This window comes from Penicillium angulare (genome assembly GCF_028827245.1).
Source record: "Penicillium angulare strain IBT 27051 chromosome Unknown utg000004l_segment0_segment0, whole genome shotgun sequence".
In the NCBI taxonomy this organism is placed as follows: domain Eukaryota; kingdom Fungi; phylum Ascomycota; class Eurotiomycetes; order Eurotiales; family Aspergillaceae; genus Penicillium; species Penicillium angulare.
This window is the reverse complement of record NW_026623163.1, coordinates 5,799,284-5,819,520: the sequence shown is the minus strand read 5'-3', so window position 1 is coordinate 5,819,520 and position 20,237 is coordinate 5,799,284. Positions and strand designations below refer to the sequence as shown.

Below are 20,237 nucleotides of genomic sequence, written 5' to 3'. Positions count from 1 at the left end.
AGATTGTGGAGGCACGGAGCACAGTGTCCGGGACGGGTCACAGTGCTCCGACTCAAAACGAACACCGGTTGAGACTGGTCCGATTCGGCTTCCCTTAACTGCATTAAAGTTGTTATGTGAACTGCTGATAGCGGGGAGATAGCGGTGTGGGGAGGAGTTACAATAACTTTTCATGCCGTTGTTGGTCCATTGCGCCGAATAGTGGATATCGTCATCATCTGCCCGTCATGTCTGGGGAACACGATTCTTCTCCGATTTTGCAGGTCTCGGGGATTTTTTGTCGAAGAAATAAATTTATGTTTGTATAAACCGATATGTCCATATAATCTCAAGATCACAAAGCTTGGTATGCTCGGGCTTATTGTAGAGATAGATCATCCAAAGGATACTAGTAAGCTAACCGGACGCTATGTATGTCGCGGGTAAAGTCTCCAACGGGAGATCGTGGCTTTTGGTGTACAAGGATCCTTCGCCAGTGGGCTTCCGAAGAAAGCAACTTCAAATGGCCAATACACGAAATGTATTAGATACTAATAGGATCCGTTGATGGGTGAATGTGTATTTTATGTAGGAGAGGAGAAGGAATATAGTACGCAACGCCCTAATCACAATTTTGCGTTTTGCCGCAGAATGCTACTTGGCACCCAATTTCATTCACGCGAGGCCGCGTTGAAAATAAATTATGTTTAAAAATGCCTAGTTTTCTTTCCTTTTCCCCAGAGAATCAACGCCCACGCCAGCGTGGGAAAGCGACCTTTGAATATTCTTATTTCCTTCGTGGGGTTGGTACGCGAATCAAAGGCACATCGGACGTGTCTATGGTCGCTGGGGACCGGGTTTTACGCTTCATTTTCTGAACAGGATCGATATAGAAGCAAAGCGTTTGTTGTTGGTAACAGTGTTCACACTGAGGTTTGGCATGGTCGCAACGAACATGCAACTCTCGACATGCTTTACAATCGGTCGGCTCGCTTTGATATGGTTGGCGGGAGGAAGGCCCGGGATTAGGCTCACAGGTGCCCCACAATCCTGCCCACATCCACTGAGAGAGTCGAGCACAGACAGTGCTCGACATTGGTTGTGCACTTTGGCTGCTGAGTTGGGAATGAAGGGCTTCCTTTGACGTTCTCACATCTTGTGTTGGATGTGTTTGTGTTCTGAAAAAAAAATTGAGAAGTAAGTATGGTGCGGGGCGAAATTCCGGGGGAATTGTAGAGATTGACACGTTAAGCCTTGTACGAACCTTGGAACAGTCATCATTGTATTTGCCTTTGGGTTTGCTGTTGGTTTAAGGATCGTGTTTCCATTCCATTTGATAGTCAATTACAAGAAGAAAAACGCAGAGCGTTGATAAGAGAAGAAAAGAGGGGATGAAGAAAGTTGAACAAAGATACCCTTAGCCGGGACTCTCAGACCCCCCACGTTCAAGGGTGAAGTGTTCCTAGTGTTCCTGTCGCGGCATTTTCTATTCCACTCAAAAAGTAGGCGTGGTCATCTGCCCCACCGGATGATTTGGCTCTTAAAGCTTCTATAGGATGGTGTCCGGACCTCTAACCCACTCCCCGGAGATTATACGGAACTAGTAGGATTAGACGTCACATAATTGTCATTTGATTCAAGTTCATTGCCGCGTGAGTAGAATTTGGGAATGGCGATCTTCTGTTTGCACGACATTTTCGCCTTGCTTTATCTTCAAATTCATTCATTTTGATACCTTCAATATTGATTTTTCAACATGCCCCGCCTTAGTGACACGATTTGTGCCGATCACAAAGACCTCAAGTCATACTATGACCAAATTGTCCAGGCTGAGGACGAAGATGAACAATCTCGATGGCAAAACATGTTGACATGGGAGTTAGCTCGTCATGTAGTAGGCGAGGAAATAGTGCTCTACCCGGCGCTAAAGCAGCACCTTAATGAGGATGCAGCCGAAGATCGCCAACAACACCAAATGGTAAGAAGAAAGGAAACTCGCAAGATTATTGCAGAGGGGCAAAGGGGGCACAGAATATATAGCCCTGAAAAAAAGAAATAAAAAGCTAAAATAATGCAACAGATCAAAGAGAAACTTGCAGTCTTTCAAAACCTCAAAGCCCGTGATCCACGCTTCGTCCCCACCATGGCCATTCTCATGGATGATTTGGCCGCCCATGTCATTCACGAGGAGCGAGTGGATCTAATAAACCTGGAAAGTGCTATTTCAGAAGAGGAAAGCAACAACCTTGCGGTGTCCTTTGACCGGACAAAGGATTTTGTCCCCACACGCGCTCACCCTAGTGCGCCCGATCGACCGCCATATCAAACCGCCGTTGGGTTGATCACGGCTCCACTGGATTATTTGCAGGATCTTTTTCGGAAATGGCCCGATTCTGAATTCACACCGAATGCCCCAGCAGAATAAAAGGGGTCTTAAAATTACGCAGGGTGGAATGCATTGTAGATCAGTTTTGTCTCCAATGATAGCGTGATGAATCATAGCTGGCTCGAATGGACACTAGATGCAAGTCTCAAATACGCGTTTCTTTCCTGAAACTTTTCATATTTTCTATAAGGGAATCGAGAAGCGTAATAGTCAAGATATCCATTTACTTTCACTATCACTGTAGGTGGGTCAACTCCGAGTCTCGGGTGCAGAAGATCTCCGTGGTCCACACATGAACCCACCAGACGATGACGGGAGGAATACTAGTAGAGTTGCAGAAATATCGTACCATGCGGGTCATGCTTCCGAATGAATATCATTTTAGCATCATCTCCTTCAGACATAAATCACCTAATATCTTTATTCATTCAATATTTCATAAGTATCTCTTGTATCCATTTATCCGTGCTTTTATATTCTCAGAACCTCCAGACCTTATCCATAATGCCTAAGCCGTTCATCGGAGAAAATGAAGGGGAATCCGATTTCAAGACTGCTTCCTCCATCGGTGGGAAAGCCTTTGATGAATCATGCGAAACTTGGCGGCCGGATAGCCCTTGCTTTCTGTTAGATGAAGCTGATTTAGATGATTCAATGGTCAGCGCTTTATACCTGACTGGTATCAAAAGCTAGGTGAATAATGATATTGGAAGATCTTTATTCATTCTTTCATGATATTTAGCAGACGATGAGATAGATGATCTGAGCGAATCGCAAATTATCAACAGCAGTGATCATGGGCTTGGGGTCGAATCGAAATCTTGAGCCTCTAGCAGAGGATAACGTAATGTATTCTAGTGTCAATGTTTGGCTGTCAAAATTGATTTCTATCAACTATGTACTGGTATCCGTTACATCCAATAAAAATAAAATTCCGCTCTATTAATCCTAGTATTGGGCCCAGGCAAAAAGAAAAGACAGGCAATAAACAAAAGAATTTACATAAACGTCGCGAAGGGCATGCAGGGCATCAAAAGAATACTTTACGCTTTCATCCACCGTGAAATCCAATCACGCACATAGCAATCCAAAATACCATCTTCAATGATTCTCAAGCGGCCGTTCCGTAGAGTAAGACTGTCACGCTCTGCCTTATCCGTGATAAAGGACTTTGAACTCATTGTGGCTGTCTTTGAAGAGTGTGAATCGTCCGTGCCACACATGGCCTCGTAATGACCAATCAACTTGACGGCCGGGTTGATATGCTCCTCACCTCGAACCTCACTATCTCGGAGAAAACCCAGCCATTTCTCAAATGACACGGTTTCAAAATGAAACCCGTTCCGGCTCAAGCACTCTAAAAGAGCCGACCAAGAAAATTGACGAGAGTTACACACGTTGTAAATAGAACCATCAGCATGCTTTTCTGTTAAGCCATGAGAGTTTTCCACTTCGGTTTCATTAGCTGGAGATGAACAAGCTCTCATCAAGTCAAGGACAACCGCAGCGAGTTTGTCAACTGGTAACCACGAGCAGCTTTCTTCCAGATTAGGCAAGACCTTCAAAGTCAATGCCGACCGGATGATCGAAGGAAGGGCTTCGGTATCGTTCCACAGGCCTTTCTTGGAATGGCCCGAAACCTGCCCAATCCGGAGGGAGTAAGATCTGGCTCCGGATTGACTTGCAGCGCTGACAATATGTTCCCCTGTCAGCTTGGACTGTCCGTATCCCATATAAGCAGAATCTAGGTCCATGGGGCTCTCTGCGATTTCAGAAGACGCAGCGCCAAGTGCAGTGGAGACAGAGGAGCAAAACATAACAAGTGCTGGTTGAGGTTGGTAGACAGAGAGCGAGAATTGAATAAGGTTGTATAGACCTTGGACATGTGGCTCAAATTGAGCCAGCGGTAAATTGAAATCCACTGGCCATGCTACGTGGAGGATCTGGGTTACAGAATGCCGCATGCGACTAATAAGTTCTTGGTCCAAGTCGAAATCCGGCTGCTCAATTGAAGTAGTCAGAGCGACTATTTTAGATGCTTGTTCTGACGTGATGTATAGCTGCTTTTCAATCAGACTGCCGAGGATCGCTTCAAATGGGGATATGCGGCGGGTGAAACAGAAAACTGTTGATACTGAATCGTCATTGAGGAGCCCGTACAGTGTGTGAGCACCTATTGAGCCAGTAGCCCCGGTAAGAATCTTGAAACATGGTTAGAACTAAGCATAGGAATCTTTCGGATAGATTTCACGTACAATAGACTTGGTCGTCGGAAAATTGCTGTGTGGGATGTGTTTTTGAAAACGGGAATATTTTTGTATGAATTCTGACATGAGGTCAATATGACCCTCAACCATGTAGAAATTGCCTCCATTCTGCAAAGAGGAAATATACTGGGCCAGTCTTTCAATACTTCCCGTTTCATAGATCACATTTTGAGGGAATTCACTTTTGCGTAGGTAGAAGTGACGAAGGACTAGCCGCCGTAGGTGAATCGCCTTCAGACTGTCCATACCCTCTGAAAAGAAGCTTGCCTCTGGAGAGGAGAGAGAAATGCCGAGATTGCTCCGACATAGTTGCATCAACAGAGACTTTGTATCATGGATATCCATTTGACATTGTCCATTCGTGCTATCTTCCGTGGAATAGATATCATCGATCAAATTCGCATAATGAGAATATACCTGAGCTCTGATCATTGACCCTTTGTCTGTCCGTGGAATTATTGAATCGTGGGGTAATATGGCAATCATATCCCGAGCGATTTGTGAGAAGTATTCAGCACGCGAGTTGGCATACTCTATGGTCGTCCAAATCTCATCAAGATACTCCTCTTCAGTACAACAGATCTCCCCTGCCTTTGAGGATTGGAAAATCAGTAGACCTGGAGCTGATTTACCCACTCCAAATACAACTGCTTCATCGATGAGAGGGTGCTGTTTGATGTGACCTTCAATTGGTAGTGGAAGGACCTTCTCCCCATTCGTGAGAGTAATTCGATCGTCGATTCGGGTAACGTACTTCCACCTGTTTGGAATAGTTGGATGCGGAGTGAATACATCCTTGGAATGGAATGAACCTGATGGTTGATCTGAATTTGATGCTGTTAATGCTGGATGCCCTGATAGATAAACACACTCGTAGAGTGAATCGCCAATGGGCTTCATCCAGACATAAGGGCGAATGTTGTCAAAGAACTTCAGATAATTCCAGTATCGGTCGCCTTGAGGTCGCGAAATGGACTCAGCAACTAACCCGGCTTCAGTTCTAGCAACAAGATAATTAGAAAATGGGCATTGAGATTCAAATTTGAAAAAATACTCACAAGCCAAAAGAGCCACCAAAAGCGATGCCCTCTTCCACCAGGCGATTCCCCAGCTCATCCGGACAAGGAGCTCCTCCATACGTAACTAATTTGCATTTTCGTAGGGCTGTCATTGCACGAGGACTGTCCGTCAATAATTGAAGCATGTATGGCACTGCTGCGACAGATTCGGGCTGAGCCGCCTCAAGAGCTGAAATCACCAATTCAGCCGTCAGGGGCAAATCAGCATTCCACATAAATGCAGTTTTCCTCATCCACATCGCCTGTAGGGCGGTTGAGAGACCATGGAGATGATACCAAGGAAGTGGGTTAAATGATGTGAATCCTGGTCCCCTCAACGGATGTGTCATTAGTGCGTGATGTGTGAGATACAAGGGCTTCGGAATCCCCGTAGATCCAGACGAATGTAGAATCAAAGCGGTTTTAGTCCTTTGGATCAGTGAATTTTGGCGCCGATTGAGAAATAAAAGCGATATCTCTTTTTTCCCTTTGGGAATCGCAGGCATTGGGCGACATGCCACCAATTTCTGTTGCAAAATTTCACCCATCGTTGCACGAATTGTCGCAGCTTCACCATAAATTATGGTTTCACATCCGACAATATCAAGCAAGGATGCACATGCATTCCCTGGTAATCGTGGCGACAACATCATGACCGTATATCCTAGTCGACTGAGAGCAAAAAGGGTAACGACCATGTTCATATTAGAATGTGTGAGCAGTGCCACAATCGACTCATCGTTGGTACTAGGCTGGATTGAAAGAAATGTCAGCAATACAAGTCAATTTTTGAGCTGAAATATCAAGGCACAAACCGGCTTGAATCCATGATCTATGAGCGTCACAGCAGTTTGGTCTATTAATTCGTCGAGGTCTTGGCCCGTATAAGATTCATAGAACGATGCATTGTCTCCGGAGCTTGGATAAGCAAGAATTGGGTATTGAATAGCATCTGCCGCTCGAAGGCGAATCAAGTCATCCAGAATGTTAAGTTGACCAAACTTTTGAACCAAAGGATCAACAGCGCATGATGAGGATGGAGACTCTGCCTGAGTGCCGCGTTGGATTCCCATGGTTGCTAACAGGACATATACTCCCCGATGTATGTAGAAACAAAATTCAAGAGCGACAAAACAAAATAAATTTGGAATTGAAGAAATTTTAGAGAGAAAAAGAAGAGGATTGAGGTGCGTTATTAAAGAAATTGAGCGTGTGATCTGAAAATACAAGAGACCAAGCCCCACTAGTATCGCGCCTTCCGAACCGCATTCGGGGTACCCGGGGCTCCAGGGTATGATGATCCTGCGAATATTGGTCAATTCTCCCAGAGGAGATCTAATTGGATAATGCAGGGGTGTATGCGCTGTGAATGACTGCAAAAGTTGGTGGTGACAGACCGCTTGTGTGAAAAGGATGTACCTTGTAATAGGTCAATAACCAACGGGAGAGACATGCTAGTACCTGGATAGTGAGACGGAAAAAACAACAGAGGAACCTCGGTATAGAAACCGAGCGCCAAGTTCGAAATTCCTTTTATTCTATTTCAGCTGCAAGAACCATCACACTTGGTCCAATAGACCAATCGGGATTTAATTATCTTGGCAAACACGGATATCTGGGAGATTCCTATCGGCTTATTATGCATATAGTAGGCCGTTTGCCCTGCGGTATATCACAGGCCCTAGTGGTGAAATCTTCCCATCTCTTGCACTAGTGAGTTTTTATCGCAACCGGTAGTGATGGTTACACTGCAGAGCTACCCGACTGATCCTCGGGTTACAACTGGAATCCCGTTGGGACGGCCCCGTCTTGAGGTGTTCTTAATAATTATCCCTTTTATTAATATATGGAGCTATAATTATGTATTAGATCGAACTTAATTTAACAGCTCATCGTTATTTTGAAGCCATTAACTCAATTCCCGTTCTTAGTACCGGTGGAGATGATATAACAGCTTCCGATGAATGCGGACAGCCTCCTTGCCAAACCAACAAGTCATCTTCTAATGCGACCGCTAAATCGAATCTTGAACAAACATTCCCTGTTCAATTATTTCTTTTCGTTTGTTGAACCTTAAGTTTTACGAACAAGATGTCTTGAAAAAGCAAGTATAGGCATTCTACTAGATAAATCCAATGCCAGAAAGAAGTGAGACGATTATACCTGAGACGCGTATATCACAGCTAGCGTAAGTGAAAGTAATGCTCTATTCGGTTTTTGATTAAAAAAAAACAATAGTTCTGATGTGAGATTAAGTGCTAGCTAGCAATGCTGATTGTGTGCCATAGGATCCGAAACAACACATAATATCCCTACAATCCCATCCGAACCCACTTAATCGTCAAGAATCCCGGGAATCCGGATCTTGACCCGCTGAATCGTTCATCGGTTTGGAATATGGATCTGCGGCATCCCGTATCCACATAAGCTCCCCTCGGAACGGGGAGAGCGGACCGCGGGATCAAGCCTGCGAAGGTACCGGAATGTGGATCAACAGATCCTAGATCTGAGATGAGTCCAACGGTTGCTGGAAACGGGCTTTACTTTGATCGTTTGGTGGCTGCTCGATGAGATCACCCCACTAGTTACCAACAGGAATGTCAACCGTCCGATCGGATTCCAGCATGCCAGTCACACTCGTCTATTATAGCGAGTTGGGCCATTAGAGCCACATTCCTTGGTTCGCGGAACGCCACAGGATCGACCCGGTGCGTATATTGAAAAAAATAGCCCCGTTAATCTGTATCAGGGGTTACAATGCGCAATCTGATATATCACTTAGTATTTGTGAGGATTAGTGTACCTGAGGCTGGAGACTATACCCGGAATGCTTTCGGGTCTGGCATGTAAACGATGGAACCCGCTACGCAAAGATTCGATCGCTTGAAACTATACCCCCCGGAGGAAAATGCTTATTAGCAATATCAGGCTCTTGAAATACCATGGGATGGGTGAATGTCAATAGACAGGTGTTATTGATTGAGATTTGCGCGTCCCTGATCAGATTTCTATCCCCATTAATCGACCCTAATATGCCATGGAAAATTGAGGTCACTTGAACAGCCAAGAATGCTAAATAGTTCAATATTTCAACATTGGAATCAAACCCAAAAAAGCTGAAAGGTTATTTATGTATTTTAACCGCTCGCAGTGGTTTATATACTTTCCCTGGATTTTGTACCGGGGCTTTTGATGCGACCTCTCGACCAGCGTCACATTCATGGACATTATATCCGTAATCTAAGAACCAAGTTGAAGTACATTTGAGTAGACATATATGTACTCCCGCGGTATTCAAGTAGTACCCGTTAAGTGTACTCGCCATCTCAAAGGTTAAATTAAGTCCCGAATGATCGGCTAAAATCTACAAATTCGGGTATTACTAGAAGTAAGCAGAAGCAGCTGAGCTGTCCTATATCCATGTACGTGCATCCATACTCTTGCATGTGTCAAAACATCGTCATCTAAAAGGTGTGGATATAGTGGCGTAGCTGGAATCCCAAACTCTGATTATGATATTGTCATACAAATAAATCCCTGATGGGTCAAGCAGGGAATCAATCACATTCTTTAGAAGATGTGAATTTGATAAATGCCTACACTAGTTCAAATTTCTTTTAATTTTGTTAGACGGACTTTGAGCAAACAATAATTAGTAGCAATTGCTCCTGTCGCTTTTATGTCTATTAGGAAGTAGTATAGTGCGCTAATACGCCTGAAGAGGGCGTCAGAGCTGCGGGACAGCCCATCGAATACACCGAGTCCAAATTTAAATGTCGATCCATGGGAACCCCACTTGCTCGGCTCAAAATCTTTCGATTGCATACATGATATCCTTGCTTGAGCTGATGCGGCCCAATGCTGTTTCTGTTTTCAGATATTCTGCTTCCCACAGTTACCGGTCGGGTGGGAATGACTGGATAGGGATGGGTACGTGGCTGAAGGCGGCACCATCGAGTGAGCTGTATCTCAAAATGTAACAATTGTTCCCTGCCGTCCAGGTGGGAGTTTGAAGTATAAATTGTTCTTGGGTTGTAGCAAGATAATTCAAACCAGAGTTGGAAACCCGGTTTTGTCCTACCTATATCCTGAAGTCATTTTTCTCTCTTCCCTTTCTTCAACACCAAAATGACAGTTATCACGCCCTTACACTCGATGGTCCACCATCTGAGCCAGCTATCTATTCAAGAATCTGTGAAGCCTTCTCCTCAGAACCACTTTGAGCTTCTGCGCATGATTGAACAGCTCCGACTGGCAGTAGAGACACCGACGGAGACTGTTCTCCGTTTAATATATCAGGTAACATTTTGATACGATTCGGTTTTATTCCAGAAAATCAAGCTCACGTGTACACTAGCCCCCTCAAAATGCCGCTCTCAAAACTGTCGTCGACCTGGGAATATTTCCTTTGCTGATGCAAAAGCAATATCAGGAGTCCGGAATATCTGCCGCACGATTGGCAAATTATACCGGGGCAGAGGAAGACTTGATCGGTATGGCTTCTCATTGCTGTCATTGTTTCTTCGTTCGCAACATTTGAGATCACGAATTACTGACATGGCTAAATAGTGCGCTTAATGCGTGTCATGACCTCTTTAGGTCTTTGTATGACTTTAAAGCCAGGTGTCTTCAAATCCAATGACAAAACTGTAGCCCTGACACAGTCAATTGGTAGAGATGGAATCCCGTGCATGTAAGTTCATAGATACGAGCTCTCATTCCTCCACAATCTAAAGTACGATGTCACTAACATTTGTTTTAATAGATATAACCTGACCATGCCAACGCTTAGCAAGCTCCCTGAATACTTCCAGGCCAACGGTTATACCAGTCCTCGAGAATATGAGCAGTCACCAATGCAATGGGCCGTTGGCCAAAGCCAATTTGAGTGGTTAGCCAGTCACACGGACCAGCAAATGCTGTTCAACTTGTACATGGCCAGTCGAAGACAAGGAAAACCCTTGTGGTTCGACATATACCCGGTGGAACGACTTTTGGGACACGATGTGCCCTACAATGACACAGTCTTCCTTGTTGATGTTGGAGGCAACCAAGGTCATGACCTAAGCCAATTCCGCCAAGGATATAGCCATCTCCCTGGTAGACTTGTCTTGCAAGATCTACCAGTTGTCGTCAGCAAAGTTTCCAGCTGCGATCCAGGGATCGAGGTGATGCCTTACAACTTTTTGGAACCCCAGCCAGTGAAAGGCGCACGGGTATACTACTTCCGCTCAGTTTTCCATGACTGGCCCGATGAAGTATGTCATCAGATCTTGCACAACACGGCTTCTGCGATGATACCTGAGTATTCTAAGATCTTGATCGTTGACTTTGTTTTGCCGGATACCGAGGCTCCTCTCATGCAAGCATCTTTGGATATACAGATGATGAGTATTGGGGCAGGAATTGAACGATCGGAAAGTCAATGGCGAGATTTATTGCAAAAAGCTGGAATGAAAATCACAGGGATCTGGAGCCAGAGCCCCGGCATGGAATCTGTAATTGAGGTTGTTCCAATATCTGGTGAGACAGTCACCAAAACATTATAGAGTGAAATATCTTTGGGGGAAAGGAAGGGAAAAATTGAAGAAAATCCAAGTCTAAGTATAATACAACAATGAAATCCATGTTTTTATCACGCCCATATCATATCCAACATGTACGGAAGAGGGTATTGAGGATAATTAATGTCGATTTCCAGGGTTCAAGTGCACGTCTACTCAAACCTTAGTCTGCCCATTCGATACCAGATATCTGGCTGCCACTACAGCCGCATTATCCACCACATGTATCGCTCGAAACTGCAATCCTTTTTGAGCCAGCTGCATTCTCAAGATCTGCTGGTATATGGTGTTCTTCATCAGCCCTCCGGCTAGTATCAGCTCTGTTTTCTCGGGTGCAACATAACCACTTGATCTGAGATCAGCAACGCGACATAGAGTCTTTTTCACAATATATGAGATCTGTCTGTCAATAATATTTCTTGCTGTGCTGCTTTCCCTAAGATTGAGAACCATCTCCGCCAGGGCCGCAATGCGAGTTTTGAAGGATTGCGTGGGATTTTGCGACAGAATTTCGCTCAATAAGTCGAGCTGCCCACCACCCTCGTCATGGCAACCCAGTTTATCGATTACGGCTTGTTCAATTGCTCCAAGTGGGGTCAATTTAAGACCCAAAGCCCTTTCCTCTAATGCAAAGAGAGTGTACTTCGCAGCTTCTAGGCCGATTGAGTACCCGCCACCTTCATCTCCAAGCAGATGACCCCAACCACCAGCTCGAGCGACCGGCGTATATCCATCATTTTCAGTCCAATTATAACGCATTGCAACGCTCCCTGTCCCTGCAATCATAACAAGTATTGATGGCTTGCTTTGCTCTTCTGAAACCGCTGCAGTGAGCAAGCTTACATCATTTGTTATCTTCAACGCGTCAGACGCGTCGTCAAGTCCGAATAACTCTGTAAGCTTCGGCCCTATCACGTCATACAGACCACTTCGATCCATACCAGCTAAGCCAATCCATACTCTTCGAAAACATGATTGAAGAAGTTCCTTGCGGTGGAACCCCGTCAGATTGTTCACGTCGGGTATATGATCTTTTAGGGCATCTGTAGTAGCTTCGATGATAGTGGAAATTATTAAATCAACGTTGCTAGCATTATCCGTGCTGTTTAAAGGTTAGCTTTTGGGCTCATCAAGAAATGCAGATCACATACAGATTGCACGGCCCAGCAGATCCATAGCCTAGAGCATCCGATTCGTCGACTATCACAGCCGCACACTTGCTGCCTCCACCATCAATGCAGAGTACAAATCGACGTTGGTCTTTTGAAATCCGTGAGATATGAGGGAAACTCGTGAGCAAGGCCTCACTAAGAACTCCGCCCGCCAAGGCCAAAAGTTCTTGACATTTCTCAACCGATTCACTGGTCTCCGCAACAAGAATTGCAAGCTTGACGCTGCGGTTACATTTCTCCAAGAGTGCGTCGAGCTGAAACTCTAATAAGGAACGACATTTTGGACTGGCGCGACGCAAAATATTTCGAGATCGTTGTTCAAGTTTGAGATTTGATGCTTTAAGATCGACCATCTACCATAATATGTTAATCGCAATCTATGTACTAAGAGGAAAGCTTCCCTTACCATATTCCCATAAGTCTTGCCGGTTCGGATCATTGTTCCTGTACTCAGCATATTGAGAACCATTTTGGTTGCTGTTCCAGCTTTGAGCCTGGTGCTTCCAGTCACAACCTCTGCGCCAGGAAGAGGAGCAACCAAGTAGTCGACATTTCCGGAGAGACCCATAGCCGATGGCGAAGTGCATACAACACCAATGGTGAGACATTTCAGCTTTTTCGCAAATGCTAGACAGCCAAGGACATATGGGGTACGGCCGGAGCTAGCAATTCCAATAACACTATCAAGCTTCGGGTCAAGGTTGAGACCAGCTAGATCTTCTTCTCCAGCTTTGTCACTATCCTCGGCGCCCTCTTGAGCTTGTCGAATGGCGGCGTCTCCACCCGCTATCAAACCAATAAACTGAGATCGAGGAGCGGCAAATGTAGGTGGAATTTCTGAAGCATCGAGAACACCGAGTCTATGAATACTTGCTGTTAGCCATATTTCTTTTTTGTGGCAGTAATATCCATTCCGGGTTGACTGACCTCCCACTGGTTCCAGCGCCTACATAAACGATCCGGCCGCCTTGACGAACACGCGTTGTCATCGCATCGATCGCATCCGCGATTACGGGCAGACACGGTACAATACTCTCCGCCACAAAGTGGTCGTCACCATTGATCACAGTGCACATTTCCAACGTTGACACGCGATCAATGTTTGTCGTCCGGGGGTTAACCCCTTCAGTTTGTAGTTTTGCTAGGTTGTCGAGATCCATACTGGCGAAGTTCTTCAGGATTGAACCTGATCGGCTTGTAACTCAAAGTGAACTCGAACCTGGGGAGCATCAAGGTTCACCAGTCTCCTTTATCAGCAATAGTAGTATCACTGGGTGATAAAGTTGTCTCAAACGAAAGAAATTGCGAAGACCTGCGGGGACAGCCGTTAGAAAGTCGCCAAGTCTCAAGGCCGACACTAGCCAGCTTTTACCTTCAAGTTTGCCGATTCACAAAGTCCGAGAGTCGTCCATTTTTGTCGCTTGATGCCGCTCGCCAGCGCTCGGATCTATTCCGATGTGGAGGAGTAGGGAGCTGAACCTTATCGGGCCAAGTCCACGTTACTAGACAGAGTCGCAATGAGGCCCCAGTGTGGTGGTATTCGGGTGGGTTTAACTGCGGTTGGTCCCCCAAACACGCGACAAGGTGTGGGGGTAAGTTTCCCCAGAAATTACTTGATGTGGAGAGTGAAGAACGTTCGTCCTCCCGTCGAGATGCGATTTGCTATTCCGTTTGATCGTATCGCCCATGGCCAATCGGGAACTCATCGGGGTGTCACGGTATCTATGGCTTTCAAGTTGTTACGTGCCCCCACTTGCCATATCTATAGCTGCGGATATCGCTAGTGTCACAATAAGCGGGCTCGTCTATCATAAGGGTCTGTTCAGGCATTTCTCCACCATTGACTCTAGTTCTTAAAATATTTTTCACTCTCACTTAGTCGCATTGAGGGATCTAAGATAGGTTTATCTGCATTTGAAACACAATGGCGACCATGGAGGACGGAATGATCGCAGGAGATAGCGCTGTTGACCAGGAGCCTAAAAGATCAATCATGGATCAGATATATACGCATAGCTGGTTTCAGATCTTGTTGATCAGTTTTATCTGCTTCTGCTGTCCCGGAGTAAGTTCCCCGATGACCAAAAATAATATTTGAGGAGCAAAAAGATGGACTATCTGGGAATTGAACCCAGGACCTCCCGCATGCGAAGCGGGCGCACTACCCCTGTGCTAACAGCCCAGTCGTACCATCAGCTGACTTTAATTCTAGATGTACAATGCCCTCACTGGACTGGGAGGCTCCGGCCAAGTAGATCAAACTGTTGCTGCCAACGCGACGGTTGCTCTGTTGGCAGCGACCGCAGGAACTGCGTTGTTTGTTGTTGGACCGATTTTCAATCGAGTCGGCCCCCGGGTTTGTCTCCTTCTTGGTGGATGGACATACCCATTATACTCGGGCAGTCTATTGTGCTTCAACTGTAGGTTTGCCCCTTTCCCAGTTGGTGATATGTGCATTAATATTGTTTGCTCTTGATTAAACAGCAACCAACAATGGGGCATTCGTCATTGCATCCGGCGCTATACTCGGTGTTGGCGCATCCTTCCTATGGGTAGCGCAGGGTGCCATCATGACAACTTATGTGCCTGAATCACAAAAGGGCCGCGCTATTGCAGTATTTTGGATCATCTTCAATCTCGGCGGCGGTCTGGGATCTTTGGCCAGTTTTGGACTGAACTACCATTCTACAAGCGGAACAGTTTCCAATGCGACGTATATTGCTCTCTTAATTGTCATGGCAGTTGGTTGGCTCCTCGGCGTCTTCATCTGTCCTCCAGCCTCAGTTCGAGTTGCCCAACTGCAAGCAACCCCCGAAGAGAAAAAGACCTGGAAACAAACAATGAGCTTCGCTGTGCGTACTATCACAAACTGGCGTGTGCTATGCATGCTGCCTCTGTTTTTCTCAGCCAATGTCTTCTACTCCTACCAGCAAAATGTGGTGAACGGCATGACTTTCGACATTCGGACGCGTTCCCTCAATGGCGCTCTGTACTGGATTGCACAAATGCTAGGCGGCCTGATTATGGGGCTCATTCTGGACATGCCCGGCCTAAACAGGCAAATGCGTGCTCGTGTGGCTTGGCTTTTCTTGTTTGTGACCGGAATGGCGATTTGGGGTGGTGGATATGCATTTCAGAAATGGTCTGACCATCGCATGAGGCAGGGTCTCAAACAGGATATCGATTATACGGAGAGCCATACTTCCGTCGGCCCGATGTTTCTCTACATATTTTATGGAGCATATGACGCGTTCTGGCAGTCTTTCTGCTACTGGCTGATGGGTGCTCAATCCAATTCCCCTGCTGCGACTGCAATACTTGTCGGTGCATATAAGACATTTCAGAGTACTGGTGGTGCCATGTCATGGCGTGTCAATGCTCTAGGAAAGCCAGCTATGACTCAATTTGCAATGGACTGGGGGCTTTGTATGGGATCCCTCGTTGTTGGAATCCCTACTATCCTAGCTGTCACTTTGACCAGTGATCCAGAGTTGGACCCAGCCCTGGACTCCTCTGATAAGATTCAGGAGTAAGAGGAATGATTGAAGGGGGACACTGATTTCCTAGTGTCAAGTGAGGTCTCATCTGTTGAGAATTGTTAAAGGTTATCATGTATTGGGGATTCGTGGTGGAACCGGGCGAAGCAGGCCCTTTTTGCTTCTTTTCATTAAGAGATCCCTGTCGCTTAGTCGTAGACCATTAGTTATTTACACTGGTTATTACATGCGAAGCACAAGTTGTTATAACCCGCAAACCCTTATTGCACACAGTTCTTCAGAATGCCGGTCTCCATCCACAGTTTAGTGTATTGTTGGTGCAGCCAGACCATAACGGGACCCATGGGAGCAGCCTCAGATTTGCCCAGACCCTGATAGAAGCAACTCTTCAAGGTGAATTCAGCCACGCCTTCCTCCTGCTTGATCACCGCGCCAATCTCAAAGAGACCGTCGGAAGGACGAACATCGGGATGGCGAGGGGTATCGCCGCAACGGACTGTGATATGATCATCGGTCTTCTCGACGACTTCGAAGTGATCGGTAATCAGAGTGCCGACCTCGTATTTGCTTTCGAGGAGTTCCTGGCGGGACCACAGGTGGGTAGCGGTTTCGGGGCCCTGGTACTTATTGGCGAACCAAGCGCGTTGGGCCATGTAGCCTATATTGTCGGAAAACAATACTATAAGCAACCTCAACGGGAAAAAGAAAGAAATTCAAATGCAACGGCGGGTCAATTGAACTTACCCAGGCCACCCCAGACACCAGCACAGAAAGCCTCAGTCAGTTTGCTGTTCTTCTCCAGCAGCTCGGGCTTGATCTTGTCAAGAGGAACGCGTCGCACGCACATGTCATGCAGAGTAGGGTTATTTTCGGGATTGAACTTTTTGAAGAGGGCGTGTTGGAAAATCGGATCAGAGGCGTCCATGCCTCGGAAGACGTCATTGCGCGTGGCACCGAAGAAGACACCGACCGAGACAACGCTGCCGGCGGCAGTAGCCTTTAAAAGCCCCTTGAAAAGACCCATTGTGACAAGACTGAGGTGTTGGGTTGGAACACACGAAGAATAGGTGTAAAATGAGGAGATAGGGAGGAGAAAGCTCTAATGGCAGCGGGAGCGGAGACCAAACGGAGATCGAAGCTCTCGAGTTGGAGAAAGCGCGACCGCCCGCTTATCGTTCACCGAGTCTATCTCCGGCTCTTCATTTCCGACCGAGCTGATCGCGAATATAAAGTTGCTGTATATGATTTTGGATTATCCGATTTTCTCTTTGATTTGATTTTGCTATTCCAAGGGTCTTATCTTGTTCTTGATCAATATCTCATGCTTGCCAGTGTTTAGGCTAGGGGTTTCGAATGCCTCTGTTGGCGCAAATCTCACCTAGCTACTATGTACATTTTTATGTTTACCCAGCTGTAAGACATCATGATAGTGAAATCGTTCCAAGATTCTGATGCCCAGGTGCCGAGCATCCCAAATGAACCGTCCCAAACTTGAAGTCGGAATTATATCTCCGATACAGTATTTCGAGGTGCATAGCACACATTTATAGCGCTGAAGGTACAAAGCCTTCAAGTTCAAGTTGGGGGTTCGAACTTGAACAACCTTAGAATAGCTGATCCCTGGAATCAGTACTACTATATGTAGTATGTACGTAGTAGATAAAGTTACAGAAGTAGCACGCATACATCTATACTAGTTTTGAACCGTAAAAGGTTATAATGCATTTATTTATGCACCTCGGATATCCCAAATTAACCTAGTTCATGGTTCAACGCATAGCATTCAAATACTTTTGAATTATTAATCGCATAGGCATATCGGCAGTTCCAGTTCAAGTTAAAAACTGCCTGGGTATTCAAGCATAGATTCCCCAATTATTCTACTCGAATTTACATACGAAATCGTAACTGTAAGTCAAGAAAGATACACAGGTTAATCGGGTGTGGGCAAAGAATAAAATCGGAAAATCCGAATCTGTTCAGACACTAGTAGTAATATTAACCTTGGAATCTCGCCAATATAGTATTCTATGGGTCCATGTACATATTCTAGATGTAGCTATTTAAACCACTAAAGTAACTGAGATCCTATATCAAAACTTGTGTTATGCAAATTCCCTCAACTTAAGCCCTCATTTTCTGTATCTAAGCAGCAGTAAACCGTATGTGCACCTTTCATTCATCCCACAAGAAATCTCGGCGGGTGGAGATCGCCTGTCTCCACTTCCGAGCTTTCTCGGATATGCCGAACAATCCAATCCTTCCCTTCACCCCTGAGGGTCCAATAAGGCTGGTTCTTACAAGAATCCCTATCATACGTACCCCGTATTAATTGCGAAATTGTGGGGAAGTGCTTGCTGGGGTAAATCTGCCGCCGAAGAAGTGCCGTGGCCCTCTTCAACACCGTCTCCGCTTGGTCTCTGAGGTTCTCTTCCAATCTTCATCCCCCTCAATATCCAACACAGTGAACTGACCAGACGCAACTTGATTCGACATGACAGATAGAAAGGCTCAGGCCCCTGACTCGAGCCATATGGAGAATATGCCCGCCGATGAGCGCGGGTACTCCGTGGACATGAAATCGTCAGCTCCGGTAGAAGACGTGAACAATCCACAGGTATGAAGTGGAATATCCGTTGTTCAAGATTGTAGAGTCGGTCGGTGCTAACATATCGCCTAGAACTGGCCTCAAACACCAAGACTTATCACCTACCTAACTATTTGCTTCTTTACGTTCTTAGCCAATGTGAATTCGAGTAATTTCACCGTCGCCACACAAGCTATAATTAAGGAGTTTCATGTCACACAAACTCAGGCGGGACAGCTGGTGTGTTTCAATGTTTTTCTATTCGGTGTTGGGAATATATTCTGGGTTCCACTTATGCGAGTGATCGGAAAACGCCCTGTCTACTTGATAGCGATGGTGCTGCTCTGCATGATGAACGTCTGGTCTAGTCAGTGTACTAGCTACAGAGAGCTGCTTGCTTCTCGCATTTTATCGGGATTCGCAGCCGCCGCAGCAGATGCCACTGTCCCTGCTGTTGTAGCTGATATGGTCGCGGCCAAGGATCGAGGCCACTACATGATGTTCTTCCATCTTGCGATGACAGCGGGTCTATTTGTTGGTCCTTTGATCAATGCCTATCTTGTGCAAGAGCAGAATTGGCGTTGGATGTGTTATTTCCTTGCGATTGCTGTCGGGATACTTTGGGTGGTGGCTATTTTCACCATTCGCGAAACATCTTACATCAAGCGTTCTAACGACGGGGCCAAGCGATCACAATGGCAGTGGATGTCTTTGACACTTGGATTCAACCGCGATGCTTCCTTTTTGCAAGCACTATTGGATATATTGGCCAATGCTGCCTATCCACCACTTATATGGTGTTCATTGACCATTGGTATTTCGGTCGGATGGTTTGTGACCCCCTGGTTCAGCCATTAGAAAGCCAGACCGACGCTAACTCAAGTATAGGAATATTGTGGTTCAGTTGACTTCTTCTCGCACTTTCCTACAGCCTCCGTACAACTGGGAGCTTGGTGACCTCGGACTTCTATCTCTGTCTGGATTTATTGGATGCCTTCTCGCTTTCTACCTAGGTGGTCGATTGATCGATATTATCTCTAATCGCAGTACAATCAAGCACGGGGGAGTTCGTATGCCAGAGTATCGTCTACCGGCTATTATAATTCCTGGAACTGTTGGACCCGCCGGTATCTTAATTTTTGGATTGTGTGTCGCGCACAAGACCCATTGGATTGGACCTGCGGTTGGATACGCCATGCAGGCATTTGGCGTCGCAGCTATCTCGAATGTTGCAGTGACATACTCATTGGACTCTTATAAGCCGGTAAGCCTTTAAGGATACATGACTTTTCTCTAAATGCCGCCGGAAAGCTAACTCCCATAACAGGTAACGGGTGAGGCATTGGTGATTATATTTGTGATTCGTAATACGATAGGCATGCTTTTATCACTATATGCAGCAGATTGGATTGAACGACAAGGACCAGCCCCAGTTTTTGGAGAAATGACAGCCATACAGGTTGTAAGTATTCTTTTTGCTATCCCTCTATACTTTTGGGGCTCTTCATTGCGAAGTTTCACTTCACGCTATGGTCCGATGAAGCGATTTCAGGATGCTTAAAGCGGGAGCTTGATTGAAATTATTTGTCTTTCATAAGACGACTCATTTTATAATGAGCACTACTTTTAATTTTCCAATCTGAATGAAGATTTCAAAGTATAAATAAATCATAAATTTCTAGCGCCAGTCGTGTACCAACAATACACTCTATCACTCAGTGAAGGAC

General features: G+C 45.7%; 8 protein-coding genes across 8 annotated transcripts; 5 read left to right on the top strand and 3 right to left on the bottom strand.

Moving 5' to 3' along the window:
• Positions 1 to 1,735: 1,735 nt before the first annotated feature.
• Positions 1,736 to 2,404, top strand: N7478_006077 (uncharacterized protein; the record flags this gene model as incomplete). Its single annotated transcript, XM_056922291.1, has 2 exons — positions 1,736 to 1,957; positions 2,060 to 2,404. The coding sequence occupies 2 exons, from the start codon at positions 1,736 to 1,738 to the stop codon at positions 2,402 to 2,404; spliced, it is 567 nt and encodes a 188-aa protein (XP_056780328.1).
• A 465-nt stretch (positions 2,405 to 2,869) lies between these two features.
• N7478_006076 (uncharacterized protein) lies at positions 2,870 to 3,058 on the top strand (the record flags this gene model as incomplete). Its single annotated transcript, XM_056922290.1, has 1 exon — positions 2,870 to 3,058. The coding sequence occupies one exon, from the start codon at positions 2,870 to 2,872 to the stop codon at positions 3,056 to 3,058; it is 189 nt and encodes a 62-aa protein (XP_056780327.1).
• A 350-nt stretch (positions 3,059 to 3,408) lies between these two features.
• Positions 3,409 to 6,763, bottom strand: N7478_006075 (AMP-dependent synthetase/ligase; the record flags this gene model as incomplete). Its single annotated transcript, XM_056922289.1, has 4 exons — positions 3,409 to 4,566; positions 4,621 to 5,632; positions 5,691 to 6,442; positions 6,506 to 6,763. 4 exons carry the CDS (start codon positions 6,761 to 6,763, stop codon positions 3,409 to 3,411), a joined length of 3,180 nt encoding a protein of 1,059 aa, XP_056780326.1.
• Positions 6,764 to 9,818: 3,055 nt separating this feature from the next.
• N7478_006074 (Winged helix-turn-helix transcription repressor DNA-binding) lies at positions 9,819 to 11,239 on the top strand (the record flags this gene model as incomplete). The annotated part of the gene is made up of 4 exons (XM_056922288.1): positions 9,819 to 9,989; positions 10,048 to 10,183; positions 10,260 to 10,383; positions 10,456 to 11,239. The coding sequence occupies 4 exons, from the start codon at positions 9,819 to 9,821 to the stop codon at positions 11,237 to 11,239; spliced, it is 1,215 nt and encodes a 404-aa protein (XP_056780325.1).
• A 171-nt stretch (positions 11,240 to 11,410) lies between these two features.
• On the bottom strand, positions 11,411 to 13,586 carry N7478_006073 (putative glucokinase regulator family protein; the record flags this gene model as incomplete). Its single annotated transcript, XM_056922287.1, has 4 exons — positions 11,411 to 12,356; positions 12,406 to 12,779; positions 12,833 to 13,286; positions 13,354 to 13,586. 4 exons carry the CDS (start codon positions 13,584 to 13,586, stop codon positions 11,411 to 11,413), a joined length of 2,007 nt encoding a protein of 668 aa, XP_056780324.1.
• A 764-nt stretch (positions 13,587 to 14,350) lies between these two features.
• On the top strand, positions 14,351 to 15,959 carry N7478_006072 (putative MFS transporter; the record flags this gene model as incomplete). The annotated part of the gene is made up of 3 exons (XM_056922286.1): positions 14,351 to 14,491; positions 14,639 to 14,846; positions 14,911 to 15,959. The coding sequence occupies 3 exons, from the start codon at positions 14,351 to 14,353 to the stop codon at positions 15,957 to 15,959; spliced, it is 1,398 nt and encodes a 465-aa protein (XP_056780323.1).
• A 224-nt stretch (positions 15,960 to 16,183) lies between these two features.
• N7478_006071 (uncharacterized protein) lies at positions 16,184 to 16,947 on the bottom strand (the record flags this gene model as incomplete). Its single annotated transcript, XM_056922285.1, has 2 exons — positions 16,184 to 16,581; positions 16,668 to 16,947. The coding sequence occupies 2 exons, from the start codon at positions 16,945 to 16,947 to the stop codon at positions 16,184 to 16,186; spliced, it is 678 nt and encodes a 225-aa protein (XP_056780322.1).
• Positions 16,948 to 18,417: 1,470 nt separating this feature from the next.
• On the top strand, positions 18,418 to 20,071 carry N7478_006070 (major facilitator superfamily domain-containing protein; the record flags this gene model as incomplete). Its single annotated transcript, XM_056922284.1, has 4 exons — positions 18,418 to 18,540; positions 18,604 to 19,340; positions 19,399 to 19,774; positions 19,838 to 20,071. 4 exons carry the CDS (start codon positions 18,418 to 18,420, stop codon positions 20,069 to 20,071), a joined length of 1,470 nt encoding a protein of 489 aa, XP_056780321.1.
• Positions 20,072 to 20,237: the final 166 nt, after the last annotated feature.